This window comes from Anomaloglossus baeobatrachus, chromosome 6 (assembly GCF_048569485.1).
Source record: "Anomaloglossus baeobatrachus isolate aAnoBae1 chromosome 6, aAnoBae1.hap1, whole genome shotgun sequence".
NCBI classification, from domain to species: Eukaryota; Metazoa; Chordata; class Amphibia; order Anura; family Aromobatidae; genus Anomaloglossus; species Anomaloglossus baeobatrachus.
Window position 1 is genome coordinate 94,666,412 of NC_134358.1, and position 22,020 is coordinate 94,688,431.

General features: G+C 46.7%; 1 protein-coding gene across 3 annotated transcripts in view; it reads right to left on the bottom strand.

Annotated features, from left to right (window-relative positions):
- Positions 1-588: 588 nt before the first annotated feature.
- WWP1 (WW domain containing E3 ubiquitin protein ligase 1) overlaps positions 589-22,020 on the bottom strand; it is a 167,864-nt gene continuing 146,432 nt past the window's right edge. For all 3 annotated transcript variants that reach the window (XM_075353121.1, XM_075353119.1, XM_075353120.1), the window contains exons 19-24: positions 21,722-21,862; positions 10,656-10,776; positions 7,250-7,354; positions 7,008-7,104; positions 5,505-5,577; positions 589-1,602 (exon numbers count right to left, since the gene is read on the bottom strand). In XM_075353121.1, the coding sequence (XP_075209236.1) occupies positions 1,503-1,602; positions 5,505-5,577; positions 7,008-7,104; positions 7,250-7,354; positions 10,656-10,776; positions 21,722-21,862 (637 nt within the window). In that variant the 3' untranslated portion in view covers positions 589-1,502. The remainder of the gene's footprint in view (positions 1,603-5,504; positions 5,578-7,007; positions 7,105-7,249; positions 7,355-10,655; positions 10,777-21,721; positions 21,863-22,020) is intronic.

Below are 22,020 nucleotides of genomic sequence, written 5' to 3' on the forward strand. Positions count from 1 at the left end.
GGTCAGGAGCGGGAGGCAGCATCGCTGGATACAGGTAAATATAGAACATCTTTGCATTGCAGAGACAAGTGTTATACCCGGTACGTGTCACACTGATATCACACAGGTCACATCAGTGTGCGGTCCGTGTGACACCTGTGCTGCCGGAGAAAAAATGGACACATCTCCGTGTGAAATAGCGGGGCCACATGGTCAGTGTTAAAACACGGCCGTGTGGGTACACAATAGGGTAACATGGGTACGTGTGACATCAGTGTTAAAAACGGATGTCACATGTACCTAAAACATGGACGTCTGAAACCAGCCTTACTTAGTCGTTTTTGCCAGAATTGTGGCCTAAAACACATTGATAAGTGGGGCCCTTTGTGGTCTATGTATCATGGCACTGGACTAGTGCCCGCATCATCCCATCAGTCTGAGCTCTTCATCCATTTTCCAGTTGTGTCTGGCATTTGGATATTTCTCATCTCCACGCGCAGCGCCATTCTACATCCCATCCATGCCATTTTTGCTTCATACAAGTCAGTTTACCCATAAGACAACTTTTGTGTTTCTCCTCCACCGCCACAAAGACCACACGAAACAAGGTGAGGTTAAAAAAATTTATTCCACTTTTGAAAGTTTTGCATTGTCCATTTCGATATTCATCCAAGACATATTTTTTTTTTCCGTCTTGTACCTAAGAATCTCACCCGTGGCATCGCCCGCCACTTGTCCACTCGCTAACACTTTCAACGTAAGGGTGCAGATCGCAACACATTGCGGAGCAACAGAACTGTGACCCCTTCATATTAAATGTTAAGAATCGTGATAAAACTAAATTTTGCGCGGCTCCACTCTCGGCCTTGGCTACTTTTGCTCCGTTCAAACAAAAAAAATAAAATAATCGGCTATCACACTGAAATAAATGAAGGACAGAACTGTGCGGATTCTGCCATCTTATAAAGCCAGCAGCAGGTTTTGTTTTTTTCTTGTACATTTTACTCAAAAGATTTTTTTTTTGTAATTTTTTTTTATTTTTTTTGGCATTAGCTTTCAACAGCTTTGTTGGCAGCCATGCAAGAAACATCTGTGGAAAAGATGTCGTATGTGAACAGCCACTGTTTGCAGGTTTTACTGTACTGAATAAAGCAAGTCCAGGCCTCATCAAATGGCTGTGATGTATTATAGACCGAGAACCCTATAAAACTAGAGTCCTCGGGACGTACACGTAGATATATAAATCTTAAAATAAAGTATTTTTCAGTCAGCATTTAAAATTAAAAGTTATTTTTTTCTTCTATTCAGTCATTTTGGAGGAAAAAAAATAAATAAAAATAGAAAAGGCTAAAGTGTTTTGCATATCTATGTGGAAGAACAGAAATCTCTACGCATTAGTATCAGAAAGATCACTGTACAGACTACACAGCTTATATACAATTAAGAGTGTGCAATATTACTTGGCTGGGCAGAAAATAGATGTCCATAACTACTCAATGCTCCGTCATCACAGCAGCTGCTGCTCATTCTTGTCCAAAGCCTTCTGTTTCTTCAATGGCGAAAAGCAGCTTTTCTTTTAACTGTTCGTAGCTTTTATATGGTGGCAAATCCAGACGATTGAAGCTGCAGATGAAGAAAGTGGTATAATGGTCAGAAAACTTGATGCAAGGTCTTTAGTTATGGTCCCTATGCACAGCATTTGTGTGAATATGAATGCCGTCCGGCTGTCAGGAACATCAACCTTGACGGACCCCATCAAAGATCAAGGAGAGGCTGCTACACTGCTTTGGCTTTTGTACTATGGTGCAACCACAGATAAAAGGGGTTTTGACATAACGAACAATAATTTTAATCAATAGATCTTGGAATAATAAGTTTCACAATTGGATGTGTTATTTTTTTTTCCTTTTCTGAGATGATCTTATTTATGTGCCCCTGCTATGTACTGTGTAATGGATGTGTCTGACCGTACAGAATCCAAAACAGAATCCTATTAATCCTATAAAAATCTTGAGATCCATCTCAGACTAAGGTGTAAATAAACCCTTAAAGGGAACCTGTCAGGTCCCATATGCATTCTAACCTACAAGCAGGGTGATGTATGGCCTAGAAACCTCTTCCTACCAATCCCTGTGAATGATCAGAGACCTTAGTCTCCATGGGCGTTTGCATGCTTTCCGTGGTATCACGCCCCTGTGGCCGTGATACCATGGATTTACATGAGCGACGTCACAGTCAGCTCCTGGAGATCCCGTGTATGCGCACTTACCATTCCTGCAGCCTTGTTATCCAAGTGCTTGCCTCTCAGCTTCAGACACGCACTGCGCATGGTCGGAGCCTCAGGAGTCTTCTGAGCATGTGCAGTGCGCGCCTGATGTCGACAAGCAAACACCCGTTAAACAAGGCTGCGGGAATGGTAAGTGCGCACGTGCGGGATCACAAGGAGTGACGGTGACGTCACTCTTGTAAATGCATGGTATCAGGCCCATAAGGGCATGATAACACGGAAAGCGTGCAAACGCCCACAGGGGCGAAGCGACGCCCAGGGGACTAGACACTCTGCTGATTTACATAGGCAACATGTTATAAAACTTTTTTTTTATACATTCATATTACACAATATCACAACACAGGGATGGGTAGGAAGGGGTTTCTAGACCACACATCACCCTGCTTGTAGGTCAGAACGCATATGGGACCTGACAGGTTCCCTTTAAGTCGGCCATATACATGCATTACCGGTCAGCCTGCTTCGGAATTTAGCCCTTACCTACCCCAACATCACCTGTCAGGGAAGCGTTGGCCCGATGTAGCCAATATTGGTGGGTTTGACTGACTAATGTACAATAGGGGCTTTAGTAGAAAAGAGATCAATGAGTACAATGTGACTGTAGTATTTACATTTCTGTATCTAGAGAATACTCTGGAATTTTAACAAAAACTAAGCAACCATCAAAGACAAATAAGTGAACAAGCCATACAAAAAAAAAAAATATAGACACTGAAAAGTTACAACAGGGGAGGGACAAAGGCAAGAAAGTCCCAGGCACTGAATATATTTTGAATTACAGTGGAACCTCGCTTAACGAGTAACCCAGTTAGTGAGTATTTTGCCTAACAAGCAAAGCTTTCTGTAAATTTGTAACTCTGTTTACGAGAGAGCTTTGCTGTACGAGCAAAATACTCACCGCACACACTTCCGGTTCCGTACATCCACCGCGCTCTGACCCGCACTTGCAGTCTGCACAAGCACACACAAACACACACAAACACGTACGCACACACATACAGTATTATGCTCACCTTACCTTACGTTCCATCGCCGGCCTCATGATTCTTGTAGTTCGCTGGTACATCGTGACGAGGGAGGAATTCTTGCGGTGAACTACAAGAACCATGAGGCCGGGGATGGAACGGAAGGTAAGGTGAGCATAATATGTGTACCTTCCGTTCCATCTCCGGCCTCCTGGGTCCTGTAGTTCGCCGGTACATGATGTGTATCGGCATTCAGCAAGCTTTGCGACGAGGCAGGAACTTCCTCTGTCAGACACTACTCAAAGGCAGCGTGCTGGCAAATTAGAGACAAGCGTCTCTGCCTTTGATGTCAGTGCTCTGGCAGCGGAAGTTCCTCCCTCGTCGTGATGGTTACCCGATACACAGTCCGTACCGGAGAACAGCAAGTCCCTGGAGACCGGCGATGGAATGGAAGGTAAGGTGAGAATAATTTGTGTGTGTTTGTACGTGTGTGGAATGGCACAATAGGGGACCAGGATGTGACATTCAACAAGTTGTGGAACGAATCGTCTGCATTGCAATGATTTCCTATGGGAAATCTTGCTTTGCTGAACGAGTAACTTGGTTAACAAGCACAGTCCCAGAATGGATTGTTCTCGTTAACCAAGGTTCCACTGTATAGGTAAATTGGATATTAGTCAAAATGAGCCTGCTCTGGGCAGAAATTGGCCAAAATAAAGGGATAAAGAAAGATAGAATTATTGTCTGGGTTCATAATATGGCATTGATCTGCGACTATAAGCTGTGAAAGTACAGTCTGCAGTGTATTGGAGCTATAAGAACCACCAGTTGCTGGACACTGTTGAAGAGCATCTTAAACACTTTGTATACATTTAGGAAACTCAAATGAAGTGGAAAGAGGTGGCCAGGACAAAGCTGCACACATGATTTGCAGTCTTTGTGGCAAACAGGAAAAAAACCCGCTGCCCCCTGCGCCTAACCTGCTGCCCCCTGCGCCTAACCTGCTGCCCCCCTGCGCCTAACCTGCTGCCCCCCTGCTTGCCCCCTGCGCCTAACCTGCTTGCCCCCTGCGCCTAACCTGCTTGCCCCCTGCGCCTAACCTGCTTGCCCCCTGCGCCTAACCTGCTGCGGCAAGAGGATTCATTTTTAAAAACCAAAACATATCCAAATAAATATAATTTGTCTGTCTAACTGAACACTTAGCTGAACTATGATATTGCTCAAAAAGCAAAAACATTGCTGTTTTCTTATACACAAAGCTTATCCTATCTGCATATATCCAAGGCTGTAATTGCTGCTAAATGTGCTTTTAATTAATAAATTATAAAGATCAAGCAATTAAAGAGTAACTAAACGTTAATTATTCATCAGTCTTCACAAAGTTATGAAACTTTGTAATTTACTCCATTACCTTATTTTACTTCCTCACTTAAAGAGCTGTATTGACTGCCCTTTTCATGCTCTTTTAGAAGTTGCTTTGATCTGCAGCTCTAGCAAGAATTTGTACAATAAACCCCGTTTACAAACGCTCTTCCTGTGTGAGCTTCTCTGCTGCCTGCCTCCCCTTTTCTCACACAGGGAAAGAGTTTGTAAACAGTGTTTGCCTATATGCGCACACTAGTTTTTTTGTCGTGTTTTTTGGTGCAGTTTTGTTGTCAGAAAGTTCTCACTTTTGACTTCCCAGCAAAGTCTATGATAATTCAGATTTGCTGTGTGCACGTTGCAGTTTGTGTGTTTGCAGTTTGTCGCAAACTTCTGATAAAGAAAATTATGCAGTATATTCTATCTTCTTGCGTTTTTGGCTTGCTTCTACTGAAAAAAAAACGCATAAAAAACACGCATGGTCAAAAACTCATTACAAGAGGTTTTTTTACAATTCTGAGACAAGGTGCAGTTTTATTCTGACAACAAAACTGCAGTGTGTGCATATAGCCTCAGCGTGTGGATTCTTGCTAGAGCTGCAGATCAAAGCAGCTTCTAAAAAATGCATGAAAAAGACAGTAAGTACAGGTTTTCTGACAAGAAAATAAGATAATGGAGTAAATTACAAAGAATTATAAGTTTGCAAAGGCTGATCAATAATTAAAAATAAAAAACATTTAGGTATTTCTTTAATAGTAAAAGTATTGGCTATTGTTAGGCTAGTTTTACATCTGTGTCCATTGCAAATTCCACAAAATAGAAATAAAGATGCCAAGTATGGCTACAGGTTATCCATGATAAAATCCTGACAGCCTTGTGTAAACGTTTTAAGCAAAATTCACGCTTACCATGTGTGACTTCTTGGCAGCCATGTTTCCTTCCCGACTTTTTCGATGCAGAACTTCTGAGGACCGTTGCTTCCTGCAGAAGTAATAACACATCAAGTATGTTTCTGACCATAAGACACAGTTTTTAGTAAGATAACCTCTTGCTAAACTGTACGTCATAGTCTGCAGCAGTCAGGTTAGCAGTGCCAGATCTCCCCCACTGCTGCTTAAAATCACCGGGTAGGACACTCACAACCGCTGTTCTGATGCTCAAGAGATTGACTTGTCCTCTTTATGAATATTGCGCAACCAATGTAAACTGTATTGGGTCCTTGTTATGTCACTGTAGTGGACAGTACACAATACCCTCTATTTTTTGGGTACAACCCTTTTAATATACTTTTACCACTTTGGAATAAATCATTACCCCATCTTCTACTCTTGAGCACCAAGAAACCACCGTAGACCATTAACGTTAGTGACATGACCCCCTGCAGATCTTTACATCGCCAGGGTAGATTGCTGTTTTTTTTGTACTATAAGACGCACATTTTTTCCCCCCAAATGTCGGGGGAAAGTGGGGGGTGCGTCTTATAGTCCAAATGTATGCTACGGGGAATGAGGGTGCGGCGGTGGAGCGGGTCATCGGCGGCACGAGCAGGCTGTAGCGTCTACCGTGACCACGTGGACCCGCTCATTAGCCTCTTTTCATATGCGCTGCATCCTCCCACCTATCATCTCTCAGCACTGAAGCCGGCGCTGACAGGTGGGCAGGATGATGGGCGGGGGATGCGCGCATAATTAACAGCCGGACACGCGTGATCACCCCTGGCAACTACAGCCTGGACTGATCATGTGTGGCTATATTCACTGCTCCCCATGTATCATCATAAGCGCAGGGGGCAGTGAATAAGTATACTCACCGGTCACCATTCCCTGCAGCTTCACGATGACCTCCTGTCTGCCGGCCACGGCTGTGTGTGGAGAGCGGTGCGCACAGCGATGATGTCATCACTGTGTGCACGGCTCCACACAGGTCAGCAGCGCTGCTGCTGGCACAGACAGTAAGACGAGCAATGCTGCGTGGTGCAAGGAAAGGAGAGTATAAACATTTTTTTTATGTGCCACAGGATACGGCCATATCCCAGGGTGGGGGTGTATAGCAGGATGGGGGCATATATGATCACTGGATGTGGGCACATACCAGGATGAGGGACATATACAAGGATGAGGGATCATATACAAGGCAGGAGGACCATTACCAGGATGGGGTACCTTAGAAGAGAATTTGGAGATATTACCCCTATAACAGTGTCAAGCAGCAGATCCTCGCCCCATAACAGTGCGTCATGACCAAATTTTTTTGCTTAAAATTTTATTTTCTTATTGTCTTATGGGTCCGGTGCATCGTATAGTCCAAAAAATATGGGGTTTTTTTCTTATCTCTGTTGCCCTATCCAGAGTGTGCCTTATAGCCCATAAAATCCATTGTTTTACTCTATTACCTGCTGGTCTGACACATACCCATCAACTCCGCAAATCCACCAAGAGGTAATCTACAGGTGCCAGTGACGAACTGCAGCAACCGTAAGCGGACCTCATTGTCCATCTCCTTCACAAACTGCAGGACAGAGAAATTCAATATGATCCAATACAAAGAGGAAAAATTAATCTTTGCAGAGACAGACTGGTAAATATACAGGAAAGAAAACCAAAACACTATTATATACGAATTATAACCCGGAGTGAACCTCACACATCATTACCTGCCAGAACCAGATGATCTGCTTGCTGTTCCTTGTGTAATGGCGGTAGACTGTATTCCGCTGCCAGTCGGATAGATCTACTTCTTGCATACCGCACAGCATTACCTGGGAAAAATACACCAATCTTACCACAGTAATATTGCATAGAAACCGCTGGGAGCTGGTGAGGACTAATGCAGATGAGATCGGCACGTTATCCTTACTGCACCCCAATATCAATAAATATCCCAAACTGTGCGGTACATGAACACTATGGCCCCATTTATCATTTACGTTTCATTTTTTTTCATCTTTTATTTGATTTTTTTTTTATTTTACACCAAATTCTTCCAAAAGGTGCATTAAGTTTTTTTTTGTTTTTTCATAACTTTTTGGAGCAAAAGGTCTCATGCTCTGCTAAAATATTGCAGTGTTTGTGTAAAAATTTCAGGTGTAAATAAAATCATTCCAGGGGAAAGTGGAGAACATTTGTACAAAAATAGTGACTTTTTAAAAAAGTCAAAAATTGGTGAATAGGCCACAAACATTGGAAAATAAAAATGCATCCACACTGGCCAACATAAAAAGAAGAAAAAAAAAATACAACTATACACACGGGACACAAATTAGACTTTAAAAAAACCCTAACACAAAACAAAAAGACATTATAATAATAGAGCCCTAAAAATGAGAAATTGTTGAGTGGGTTATTGATAAGTGTCCTACGCAAAGGAGATGTGGACACTACTCACAAAGTTAGGGATTTTTCACTTGCGTGTAAAGTTTATGTAAAACGTAAAAAGTTTACACTACAGTGATTTTTTTTATCATGAGATTAGGGCATTTAACCCCTTCAGCCCCCGGGCATTTTGTGTTTTTCAGTTTTGTTTTTTCCTTTCTTCAGAGAGCCGTAACTTTTTTATTTTTCTGTCAATCTTGCCATATAAAGGCTTGTTTTTTGCGAGATGCGTTGTAGTTGTAAATGGAACCATAAAAGTGTTACCATATAGTGTACTGGAAAATGGCAAAAAAATTCCAAGTGCGGAAAAATTGCAAAAAAAGTGTGATCGTACAATAGTTTTTAGGATATTTTATTCACAGTGTTCACTATATGGTAAAACTGATGTGTCTATGTGATGCCTGAGGTCAGTGCGAGTTTGTAGACACCAAACATGAATAGGTTTACTTGTATTTAAGGGGTTAAAAAAAAAATTCACAAGCTTGTCCAAAAAAAGTGGCGCATGTTTTGCGCCATTTTCCAAAACCCGTAGTGTGCTCATTTTTCGGGATCTGAGGCTTAGTGATGGTTTATTTTTTGCGTCTCGAGCTGACGTTTTTAACGGTACCATTTTTGCGCAGATGCTACGTTTTGATCGCCTGTTATTGCATTTTGCGCAAAATTTGTGGCAACCAAAAAATGTAATTTTGGCGTTTGGAATTTTTTTGCCACTACGCCATTTACTGATCAGATTAATTGATTTTATATTTTGATAGATCGGGCATTTCTGAACGCGGCAATACCAAATGTGTATATTTTTTTAACCCTTTAATTTTCAATGGGGTGAAAGGGGGGGTGATTTGAACTTTTAGTTTTTTTATTTTTTAAATTTTTTTAACTTTTTTTTTTATTTTACTAGTCCCCCTAGGGGGCTATAGCGATCAGCAATCCGATCGCTCTGCCCTATCTGCAGATGAAAGCTACAGAGCTGAGAACTGCAGATTTGCTGCTTTACTTTCAATGCCGGCTGTATTCCGGTATTGAGAGGAAGTGACTCATGTTAGCTACAGGCGTCATCACATGACCCTGTGCTACCATTGCAACCACCAAAAGTCACGTGATCATGTCACGTGACTTCTGATGGGGGCGAGGTAAGTCACTGTCATGGCGGCGCGCATATACATCTCGCTGCCAGATTTTGGCAGCGAGATGTAAGGGGTTAATGGCTGTGGGTGGAAGAGATTCCACCCGCGACTAGCAGGCACACATGTCAGCTGTTGAAAACAGCTGATATGTGCGCGGATTGCCGCCGCCTGCACGCAGCATGGGCGGGGATTAACTGCACACGATCCATGACGTACCTAGTACGTCATGGGTTGTTAAGGGGTTAAGTAGAAGCAGCTATAGTGATTTTGTCATCTCAATCTACTGAAACAAAAGCCAACAACAGCAGTGGGTACACCCCCCAAAAATGTCAATGTTTCAATAACTTGTCCTGTGGCCTTAAGCATAACTGTCTGCTGACGCATGGCATCCACTCTTCTTGTAGGGTGACCCTCAGGTCATTGAGGTTCTGGGGTACAGAGTTATGAGGCTCTACACCGCGGCTCAGCTGAGCCTATAGGTCTGGAGAAAGTGCAGGTTGCTCCATTTGAGGTTCCCCAGTCTCCAGCACCCGTTCCCTAATGATGCGACCTTAATGAGCAAGCACATTGTCGTCCATGAAGATGAAATTAGGCCTGTGTTGTCCATGCAGAGGCACAATGACTGGATTATTGATGATATTCCAGTAGTAGGCGCTGTCAGTATACCATTCACATAAAGCTGGGCAATCCTGTATTGACTAGACACACTGACCCACACTAACAACACCACCAAAGGCTTGTCTGTGACAACAGTGGCTATTGCACGGCACTCTCCTTGACGTCTCCAACATTGTTTGTGGAGATCATTTCTGCTCAGCGTGCATCAACTTTCATCAGTGAACAGCACTGAGGCCAGATGAACAGCACTCCTACAGCATATATGACTCTTCTGCCTGGTTGTGTGGTCAGGTACCCCTGCAGGTCAACTAGCACACAGATGTAAATGGTTTCTAATTGTCTGATATGACCTTCCTCAAATGTGCTTGGAGTTGTGTGGCATTTATCATCCGGTTCCGAAGGGCATTGTTCACAATGAAGTGGTCATCAGTGTGGGATGTGGCCAGAGGACGTTGCCATTCTGTGACTCTTACAGTCTCTCTATATCTCTGTTGCAACCTGCTGGTGACACTCTAAGTTTAGTGGCCACTTCTATCTGAGACGCTTCCATCTGCTTAAAGCCTCAATGCCGAGGTACTGTTGATCAATTGTTAGGTGTCATCTTGGTCTCATGATGTCAATATGTGAACAGCATGATGAGGACGACTGTTTAATACCAATTCTAATTGAACTCCGAAATTTATTGGGAGATTCATGGATCAAACACCTGTTGTGAATTTTGCCATTAATCTCCTTGTTAGAAAACAGCACGTTATGCAAAACATACTGAAAACACTGAACAGTTGGACATGAGCATCCAAAGATAAGAGAAGGTCACATAAAAGTCACCTGAAAAGGTTAGAGGGCATTTTCAGTTCGTCCTGAAATTTCACCTGAAAGCCAAATCGCCCTCTTTTTGTGAGTAGTGTATATGTGTAAGGTATATGTACATTTATAGAAGCCGAACCTCTAACTCTTTTTCATCAAAATACTGCAGCCACTGTAGTGGGACAACGGCATTAAAGCCATCGAGAAATGCTTTGGTTTGTTCTTCAACGCCTCGCGAAAACCTCCACTCTGCCATCAGCCTAGAAGGGAGAAGAAATCGGTTCAGAACTGGATCAGGACTCATCACGTCAGGTGTATACAGAGAATAATTACCAGGATATGCAAAGTGCATATCATACAATATATACACACCAGGATCACACTACAGGCTTAATTATATCATAGCTGGGAGGGTTTACCACTGCAAAATGTCACTGTTCAGAACGCGGCTTTCGGGAAGTGCAGATTTTTGTTTCTCAAGGTCGTTCCATATGAGATGGCAAGACAAGATCGCTTGTTTCTGATCATTGAGCCAAGAAAACGGCTGGCAATAGTCATCATGTATGGGGACAGAACAATTGTACTATCAACTTTCTTGCCCCCATCGGACGACGTGAAAGGGTCTTATATCTGTTAGATTGGAGCTTACTAAAGTCACAAATCTGCTGGTGCACCCAAGTCTTTAGTCCACCCCTAAGGCCTAAGACACACGGCGAGAAAAATAGTGCGAGTGGAGTGCGATAAAACATTGCATTCCACTCGGACCAATATTAGTCTATGTGTCAGCGCACATGAGCGATTATTTTCTCAGCCCTAATCGGACCGAGAAAACAATCGCAGCATGCTGCAACTGTAATGCGAGACTTTCTCTCGCACCCATTCAAGCGTAAGGGCGAGAGAAAAATCGCACTGCACTCGCGGTACACCGTGGTACTGAGAGTGTAGAGCGAGAATGGCAATAGCCGACTACGGAGGAGAGAGGGAGAGAAATCCCTCCCGCCCCTCCGCCGCACCGGCCCACCCCCCGCAGCTGAGGTCCCATCGCATGATTGGACCTCAGTTGCAAGGACACTGGCATGACACTCGGCTCTGCTGTACTGAGCGTGAGCCCAGTGTCATGCGAGGGGATCGCAGTAATCCCCGTGTGGCCCCAGCCTAATATTGATTGGATAACCCCCCTCCCTTTAAAACTAGAGTCAAAATAAATTAAGTTTGGTAGTCTCATTTGGGGAAATTTTAGTTAAAAACACAAGAAAAAAAATAACACTGAGGTCTATTAACAGCCACAAACATGGCAAAATACATATGAAAGTAGTAATGAAGCAATAAAATCAGAGGGGGAGAGTCAAGGTCTAAAGACATAATGTAGGGAAGGACCACATACGTGGAAGTTATTGTATAATCCATAAACTGTAAGGCTATGTGCACACGTAGCAGATTTGTGTGCAGAAAATCTGCACACAAAACTGCATGTTATAGCAGGAAAAACGCAGCAGAAAAAAAAAACCATCTCCTTTTCACGGGTGTTTTTTGAAGTTTTTCTTTTTTTTTTAGGTCATGGCGTTTGCGAGGGTTCCTGCGCTGTACCCCCATGATCGCCGCCGGGTCTCCGCCTGATGTTACAGGCGGAACCCAGCTCTCATTGCCCGGAGCGATGCCTGCTACACTCCCTGTAATTTAATTGCAGCATTCAGGAGGCAGGGAGAGATATCGCTTACCTCTCCCTGGCGATCAGGTCCCTGTAATGCGATCACAGGGACCCGATTGCTGCTATGGCAACCCTGGGTCGTCACCATGACAATCCCGGGTTACTGTACTACTGAGACTCACAGACCACGCCGGATGCACGGTGTGTGAGGCGAAGTGTTAGTGCAGCACTGACCGATATAATCCACTGCTGTGATTGAGATCGAGCATTGCAGGGGATTATATCTGCAGGAAAAACGCAGAAAGAATTGACATGCTGCTTCTTTTTTCTGCACCAAAATCTGCAAGGAAAAAATCTGCAACATGTGCACAGCAAGTCAGGATTCTCAGACTTTGCTGGGATGCGTTTTTTCTTGCAGTATTATTTATTAAAATATGTAAGAAAAAAAAACAAGAAAAAAATGCAGTGTGGGCGCACAGCCTAATGGTGAACACATAGATTGATCCAATTGCAATTAAAGAGAATCCATGCAAGTTTAGAGGATGAAGTCACTGGATTATAAAGAATATTGAAGACATTCAAACGGACTTATCAGTATCCAAAGCCCTATCTATGTTATTCCCTGTGTCAGACCACGCCTGAGGTCCACTGCACCCATAGAAGTGTATGGAGCGGGGTCAGACATTAGATACTGTGTAATTAATCCCATCATGTGTTACACTTCACTGAGCCCTGTATCTAATAGCAGCATGTCATACACTCCGCGTATCTAACCCCAGCATATGATACAGCGGGCAGTGCCACTTAACAGAACTGCCCTGCCAGCCGTCCTCAGTGACACTGTCCAAATGTCAGTATCACTTTGCAGTCACCAACAAAATGGCTCTGTTATTCTAAACATCATCCAGCCTTATCCTTCTGCAACTGCAGAAAAGGGGATGAGAGGAGACGTCACACGTGAGCCCATCCCCCCACATTACTGCAGTGGAAATAAGAGCTAGAGGCACACTAGATTTTCATGGCAGCTGCTCCCCCTAGGTGTTTAAAAGTAGAAAATATGAAAACTTTTTATATTATTTTTTTATATTTGACTCCATTAAAAATAAATTATATTGATGTTAATTACAGTGGAACTTTGGTTAACGAGAACAATCCGTTCTGGGACTGTGCTTGTTAACCAAGTTACTCGTTGCAGTCATTGCAATGCAGATAATTCGTTCCACAACTTGTTAAATGTCCCATCCTGGCGCCCTATTGTGCCATTCCACACATGCACAAACACACACAAGCACACACAAACTCACATGCACAAACACAGATTATGCTCACCTTACCTTCCGTTCCCTCGCCGGTCCCCTGGAACTTTTAGTTCGCCCATATAAGACGTGTATCGGGTAACCAAGTCAAACGATGCCGGACCTTCAGCTCCTAGCGTGCTGACGTCAAAGGCAGGAACCTCCCTCGTCGCGATGGTTACCGGATACACATCCTGTGCAAGTCCCAGGATGCTGGCGAGGGAACGGAAGGTAAGGTGAGCATAGTGTGTGTGTGTGTGTGTGTGTGTGTGTGTGTGTGTGTGTGTGTGTGTGTGTGTGTGTGTGTGTGTGTGTGTGTGTGTGTGTGTGTGTGTGTGTGTGCGTGCGTGCGTGCGTGCGCGCGTGCGTGCGTGCCTGAGCGCGGTGGATGTACGGAACCGGAAGTGTGTGCGGTGAGTATTTTGCTCGTACAGCAAAGCTTTCTCGTAAACAGAGTTACAAATTTACAGAAATCTTTGCTCGTTAAGCGAGGTTCCACTGTATTTTAAAGTAAGCCATTAATACTTTACATTTCTTTGTCGCTCCATTGGGAGACCCAGACAATTGGGTGTATAACTTCTGCCTCCGGAGGCCACACAAAGTATTACACTTTAAAAAGTGTAACCCCTCCCCTCTGCTATACACCCTCCCGTGCTCATCAGTTTTTATGCTTTGTGTTGAAGGAGGCACACATGCACACAATGCTCCACATTTTAGTCAGCAGCAGCTGCTGATTATATCGGATGGAAGAAAAGAGGGCCCCTAACAGGGCCCCCGGCATGCTCCCTTCTCACCCCACTCAGGTCGGCGGTGTTGTTAAGGTTGAGGTACCCATTGCGGGTACACAGGCAGGAGCCACATGTCGTTTTCCTTCCCCATCCCTTAGGGGCTCTGGGGAAGTGGGATCCTAACCGGTCATCCAGCCACTGGGACCGGGCTCCCTCCGCAGCCCCTGGGGGAATCTGCTGGACAGGAGACGGAGTATCGTCAGGGACATGGCCCTGCATCTACAGGTACTCTGTGTCCCCGTTGGGACGGCGCATGAAGCACCTTGGCCTCAGACGCAGCTGCGACTGCGGTGTGGATTTTTTTGTCTGGGACTACCGCGCCGACCGTGCCTGTTTGTCGGCCGCGGTTTATACTTTAGTCCCCGGCTTTTGCGGCCTAGTGTGTTAAACTCCCGCCCCTGAGCCTGCCAGTCAGGGAGAAAGGCGGGACGGTCGGTATGATGCAGACAGTGAGGGCTGGAGCACACTTCGCTGTCCTCCGCCCCCCTCACTGATCTCTATGGGCCACCAGGTTCCCGCACTTTTGCGGTTCCGCCCACGGCTCTCTCCTCCCCTCAGAACGCCGGCAGCCATTGTTATAATTCTGCCGATGGAGGATCTCAGAATCTGCTCCACTGCTCTGGGAGAGGGGGATCCTAACCGGTCGCCATGCACTGGGACCGGGCTCCATCCGCAGCCCCTGGGGGATTCTGACGGACAGGAGACTGGACATCATCAGGGACAGAGCCCTGCATCATAAGGTACTCTGTGTCCCCTGAGGGACGGTGCATGCAGCATCTGTGTTACAAATGCCGCAGCGGTTGCTGAGTGGTTTGTGAGACTGGGACTACCGCGCCGACCGCGCCATGTTTGCCGGCCGCGTTTTTAAATTTAGTCCCCGGCTCTTGCGGCCTAGTACCATATACTCCCGTTCTCAGGCCTGCCAGTCAGGGGTAACGACGGGACGGCCGACTGGACGTCGGCAGGGAGGGCTGGAGCATACGTTGGTATCCTCCTTCCCCCTCACTGAGCACTGTGGGGCACCAGTTTTCAGGTGCTGACCCCCCTTGGTGCCGCAGTGTATATATATATATATATATATGTTTATTTATATTGTATATGATCTCACTGTTCGGCAGCATTATTTGTTTTTGGCTGTATACCCTCACTGAATACTCTGCGGACGACATGCTGTTGTCTGCTCTCAAAGAGTAAGGGTGCCAAGGCACTGGCTTATTTTACAACCTGTACCTCTTGTGCGGCTATATTACAGGCAGGTTCCACATACCCTCATTGTGTACAATGCTTGGCCCCGAGGGCACTCACTCAGCCGGAGCCTCCGGCACTCGGGGGACCCTCGGCCAGGTGGTACCGCCGGTTTCCACTGCACAGATGACAGGGACAGAGTTTGCATGTTGGAATCAGCAAATCTCTGAGTAGCTTTCACATTCCAGGACTCAGTCTATGGACAGAGGGTCTGCTAAGATACTGGAAGCCTTGCAGTCCAGACCGATAACACAGGGCCAGGGAGCTGTGAGTTCATCGCTCCCGGGCCCCTCTGGGTCGGTACAACAAGGGGCTCTTGGGGTAACACCCAGATCCCACGGTGAGAACTCAGTCACGGACCGCGGCCTCTGATAGGCTAAGCGGGCCCGCTGGGAACCTTCCCCGACTTCATCAGGAGTGCGTGTTTCGATCACTAACTCCAGAGGGGCCGTCCAGAAGCACAGAACTTTACGGACAAGCGCTTACTAAGCGCCTTATTGACACGCGTTACCCTTTCCTCCCTGACGTTGTTAAGGGTTGGGCTCAGTGTCACAGGGTGGATTCTCCAGTCTCTAGGCTGGCGGCTAGATCCGTAGTATTAGTGGCAGATGCCATCTCTCACGAATGCCACTGACAGGCAAATAAACCTTATGATGAATTCCATCTATGAAGCCATAGTCGCATCTTTTGCTCCAGCCTTCGCAGCCGTGAGGGCACTCCAAGCTATCTCAACTTCTCTGGCTGAGATTATTGCGGTTGCACATACCTCTGCCCCGCAGGTTGTGTCCTTCACTTCTCAGGCGTAGGTTTTTTCGTTCTACGCCATGAACGCCGTTCCTGGACTCTGCGAGCCGTACAGCGGTAGCATCCACCAATTCGGTGGCAGTCTGCAGGGCCATGTGGCTACGTGAATGGAAGGCAGGCTCTGCTTCCAAGAAGTTCTTAACCGGTTTGCCATTTTCTGGCGACCGTTTGTTTGGCGAGCAATTGGATGAAGTTACTAGACAGTCCAAGGGAAAGGTATCGTCCTTGCCCCAGTCCAAGGGTTTCGGTCATTTCGGTCCTCAGCAAAGTTCCGTTCCTCCACGTCCAACAGGTCAGAGGAGGGCTAGAGGAACTCCTCTGCATGGCGGTCTAAGTCACAAGGCGGCTTCCTCATGACTTCGGCCTCACCAAGACCGCGTCCTCGGTCGGTGGCAGGCTCTCCCGCTTTTGCGACGCCTGGTGGCCACATGTCCAAGACCGATGGGTGAGAGACATTCTGTCTCAAGGTTACAGGATAGAGCTCTGCTCTCGTCCTCAGACTAGTTTCTTCAAAACATCTCCGCCCCCCGAGCGAGCCGATGCACTTTTTCAGGCGGTGAACACTCTGAAGCCTCGATGTCACAAGGAGACTTCCTAGCATCAATTGACATCAAGGATGCTTATCTCCATGTGCCGATCGCACCCGAGCTTCAACGCTTTCTGCGTTTCGCCATCAGGGACGAACACTTCAGTTCGTGGCACTGCCATTCGGCCTGGCGACAGCCCCACGGATCTTCACCAAGGTCATGGCAGCAGTGGTGGCGGTCCTACAGGGCCACTCGGTGATCACTTACCTAGACGATCTTCTAGTCAAGACACCCTCCTGGGTGGCATGTCAACTCAACCTGACCATTGCTCTGGAGACCCTCCAGGGGTTCGGGTGGATCATCAAATTTCCAAGGTCAAAACTGACACCGACCCAATCACTGACTTGCCTCGGGATGGAGTTTCATACTCTCTCAGCGATAGTGAAGCTTCCGCTGCATAGTCAGCGTTCACTACAGACAGGAGTGCAATCTCTCCTTCGGGCCCAGTCACCCCTTGAGGCGCCTCACGCAATTTCTAAGGAAGATGGTGGCAGCAAGGGAGGCAGTTCCCTTGCGCAGTTTCGTCTGCGTCCGATTCTATCGGACACCGCAAATGGGACAGGAGGTCGACGTCCCTAGACAAGAACGTCTCTCTTCCCTTGCAGCAAAACCTCTCTTCAGTGGTGTCGTCTTTCCACTTCCTGGGCGGAGGGAAAATCCTTCCGGCCCCCAGCTGAGGCTGTGGTCACGACGGACGCGAGTCTGTCAGGGTGGGGAGCGGTCTTCCTCCACCACTCGGCTCAGGGAACCTGGACTCCGACAGAGTCCTCCCTTCAGATCAATGTTCTGGAGATAAGGGCAGTGGATCTAGCCCTAAAGGTGTTCCAGCGGTGGCTGGAGGGCAGGCAGATCCGAATTCAGTCGGACAACACCACGACGGTTGCGTACATCAACCACCAGGGCGGCACACGCGCAGTCGTCAAGCCTTCCGAGCAGTTCGGCGGATTCGGCTGTGGGCGGAAGCCACAGCCTCCACCATCTCCGCAGTTCACATCCCGGGCGTAGAAAACTGGGAAGCAGATTTTCTCAGTCGCCAGGGCATGGACGCAGGGGAATGGTCTCTTCACCCAGACGTGTTTCTAGAGATCTGTTGCCGCCGGGGAACGCCGGACGTCGATCTAATGGCGTCTCGGCACAACAACAAAGTCCCGGCATTCATGGCTTGGTCCAAGGATCACAGAGCTCTGGCGGCAGACGCGCTAGTTCACGACTGGTCGCAGTTTCGACTGCCTTATGTTTTTCCTCCTCTGGCACTACTGCCCAGAGTGTTACGCAAGATCAGGTCAGACTGTCGCCGCGCCATCCTCGTCGCTCCAGACTGGCCGAGGTGATCGTGGTACCCGGATCTGTGGCACCTCACGGTGGGTCAACCGTGGACACTCCCAGACCAACCAGACTTGCTGCCTCAAGGGCCATATTTCCTTCTGAATTCTGCGGCTCTAAACCTGACTGTGTGGCCATTGAGTCCTGGCTCCTAGCGTCATCAGGGATATCTCCAGATGTCATTGCCACCATGAGACAGGCCAGGAAACCAACGTCCGCCAAGATCTATCACAGGACTTGGAGGATATTCTTATCCTGGTGCTCTGATCAGGGTTTTACTCCCTGGCCGTTTGCCTTGCCCACTTTTCTTTCTTTCCTTCAATCCGGAATGGACAAGGGCTTGTCTCTCGGCTCTCTCAAGGGACAAGTATCGGCGCTTTCTGGTCCCACCTCACAAGCGTCCGTTAACACCCTCGGATCTTAACAGGGTGCGGACGACTCTTCAGAAGCCACTTTTCGAACCGATGCGGGATCTCTCTATCTCGCCTTTCGCAAAGGGTGGCCTTCCTAGTGGCAGTCACATCACTCAGAAGAGTGTCTCAGCTAGCAGCGCTGTCATGCAAAGCCCCCTTCCTGGTGTTTCACCAGGATAGGGTGGTTCTACGTCCGGTCCGGACTTTCTCCCTAAGGTATCCCCGTTTCATCTCAATCAGGATATCGTCTCCCCCTCTTTGGGTCCGCATCCAGTTCACCAATGTGAAAAGGATTTGCATTTATTAGATCTGGTGAGAGCACTCCGGCTCTACATTTCTCGCACGGCGCCCCTGCGCCGGTCTGATGCGCTCTTGTCCTTATCGCGGGCCAGAGTAAGGGATTTCAGGTTTTCAAGTCAACCTTGGCTCGGTGGATCAAGGAACCGATTCTTGAAGCCTACCGTTCTTTTAGGCTTCCGATTCCTGCAGGGCTGAAGGCCCATTCTACCAGAGCCGTCGGTGTCCTGGGCATTGCGACACCAGGCTACGGCTCGGCAGGTGTGTCAGGCGGCTACCTGGTCGAGTCTGCACACTTTCACGAAACACTATCAGGTGCATGCCGATGATTCGGCAGACGCCAGCCTAGGTAGGCGACTCCTTCAGGCGGCAGTTGCCCACCTGTAAGAGGGGGCCGTTTTTCGGCTCTTTTTATCGAGGTATTCTTTTACCCACCCAGGGATTGCTTTTGGACATCCCAATTGTCTGGGTCTCCCAATGGAGCGACAAAGAAGAAGGGAATTTTGTTTACTTACCGTAAATTCCTTTTCTTCTAGCTCCTATTTGGAGACCCAGCACCCGCCCCTATTCCCTTCGGGCTGTTGTTCTTTTGTGTACACATGTTGTTCATGTTGAATTGTTCTTTTGGTTCATGGTTTCAGTTCTCCGAACATCCTTCGGATTGAATTTACCTTAGACCAATTTATAAGTTTCCTCCTTCCTGCTTTGGCACCAAAACTGATGAGCCCGTGATGCACGGGAGGGTGTATAGCAGAGGGGAGGGGTTACACTTTTTAAAGTGTAATACTTTGTGTGGCCTCCGGAGGCAGAAGCTATACACCCAATTGTCTGGGTCTCCCAATAGGAGCTAGAAGAAAAGGAATTTACGGTAAACAAAATTCCCTTCTTCTCCAATTGTTGAAAAAAAATTTGGGGGATGGCACCTTCCCTTTGTGATTGGATGAATTTGTGTTCACCATTACAGTCAGTTTATGTATTACACAACAATACATCTTAATAAAAAAAATTACCTCCTCCTCAGTAGACTTTACCTCTCTTCTGTGATAACAGTACAATATTGGTTATCCCCACCCCAATAAGAACTTTAGGACGTCCCCTGGTCACTCTACGACCCAATGAGGCGACCTAGAAATGATGATTTTTGGTACTCGCCATAAAATCTTTCACATAATCTTCTTTGGGGACTCCACGTTCACCCTTGGTTGTTTAGTTGGGTGTTCATTTAAGTGGGGTGTTGGGGGGGTGATTATCTTTCGTTTTTTCATACTTTAGTTCTTATTGCTTCTTTTACTGCTTTATGAGGCGGCCTGGTGCTGGCAGGCGAGGTATAGTCTGCTTGGGGAGGAGTCTGCTTTTTTGTAAAGCTGTATGGTTAGTGTCGTCCTCTAGGTGGCAGCAGACTAAACCATTGCTCCTGTGTCCCCAATGAAGACTATGAGGAAGAGAGTACCAAATCTTCATTTGTTTGATGCAGCGCAGGTAGATCGGGTTGGGGACGTACGGACTAATATTGTTGCAAATAGTTTTATTCTTTAGAGCAAAATGGGTTCTGTGTGATAGGAACATATCATCTGAACATCTAAAGGGTGCTTTACACGCTGCGATATCGGTAACAATATATTGTCGGGGTCACGTCGTTAGTGACGCACATCCGGCGCCGGTAGCGACATCGCAGCGTGTGACACAAATGAGCGACTATCAACGAGCACAAAATCGTTCAAAAACGTTGATTGTTGACACGTCGCTCCTTTTCTTAATATCGCTGCAACCACCGGTATGATGATGTTCGTCGTTCCTGCGGCATCACACATCACTGTGTGACACCGCGGGAGCGATGAACATCTCCTTACCTGCCATCCACCGGCAATGCAGAAGGAAGGAGGTGGGCGGGATGTTACGTCCCGCTCATCCCCGCCCCTCCGCTTCTATTGGCCGGACGCTTAGTGACGCTGCAGTGACGTCGCTATGACGCCGAACGCACCTCCCCCTTGAGGGAGGGATTGTTCGGCAGTCACAGCGACGTCGTTGACCAGGTATGTGCGTGTGACGCTGCCGTAGTGATAATGTTCGCTACAGCAGCAATCACCACATATCGTTACAACGACGGGGGCGGGTGCTATCACTAGCGATGTCGCAGCATGTAACGTACCGTTAACACTCACGGAAAACATACTTATGTCATCTGCCCTATATGTAGAATAATCATCTTTATTTTTATATAGCGCTAACATATTCCTCAGCACTTTATAAACATCAGCAACACTGTCCCCATTGAGGCTCAATCTAAATCCCCTATCAGTATGTTTTTGGAGTGTGGGCGGAAACTGGAGAAACCGGAGGAAACCCATGCAAATATGAGAACATACAAACTCCTTGCAGATGGTGTCCTTGGTGGGATTTGAACCCAGGATCCAAGACAGCAAGACTGCAGTGCTAACCACTGAGCCACCGTGCTGTCCTATTTGTGATCTGAAACATCCCCTTTAAGAAGCGTAAACACTAACTGCCCCTGATATAAGGGTATCCCCTGTCAAGGAAAGATACCACCAATCCAGAGGCTGGGTGAGGACTGTTCGATTAACGTGGACACCTTGAAGATGTTGACATTGGTGGGATTTGAACCCAGGACCCCAGCAATGCGAGACTGCAGTGCTAACCACTGAGCCACCGTGCCGCTTTACCAGGTGGGCTGACAGATGTGCCTCCTCATCTCTGAAGAATCAGGAGGACCAACACAAACTTCCTCGCAGCACACAATGGATGATCAGATTGGTATTGTGGAGATCCATTTTTAATAAAACTCACCCAATGTATTCCTCCTTGTTCTCCTCAGTTACGAGGACATTGGCTCCCCCAGGTTTGAGGTCATGGGAGGTGACTTTTCCCAGTATCTCCATATCCACAGCAAAGTACATCTCCAGGTTACATTCTTCAATATTATTGTCTCTGGAAATATCCAGCAAAAAAAAAAAAAAAAAAAAAAAAGACAGTAAACACCACGGAAATACAAAGAAGCATTGAAGAAAACTGGAATCTTCAGAAACGGTCTACATCTTTTCTTCTCTTTTATGTGATGACATAAAATGTCTTTTGTCTGACCCCAG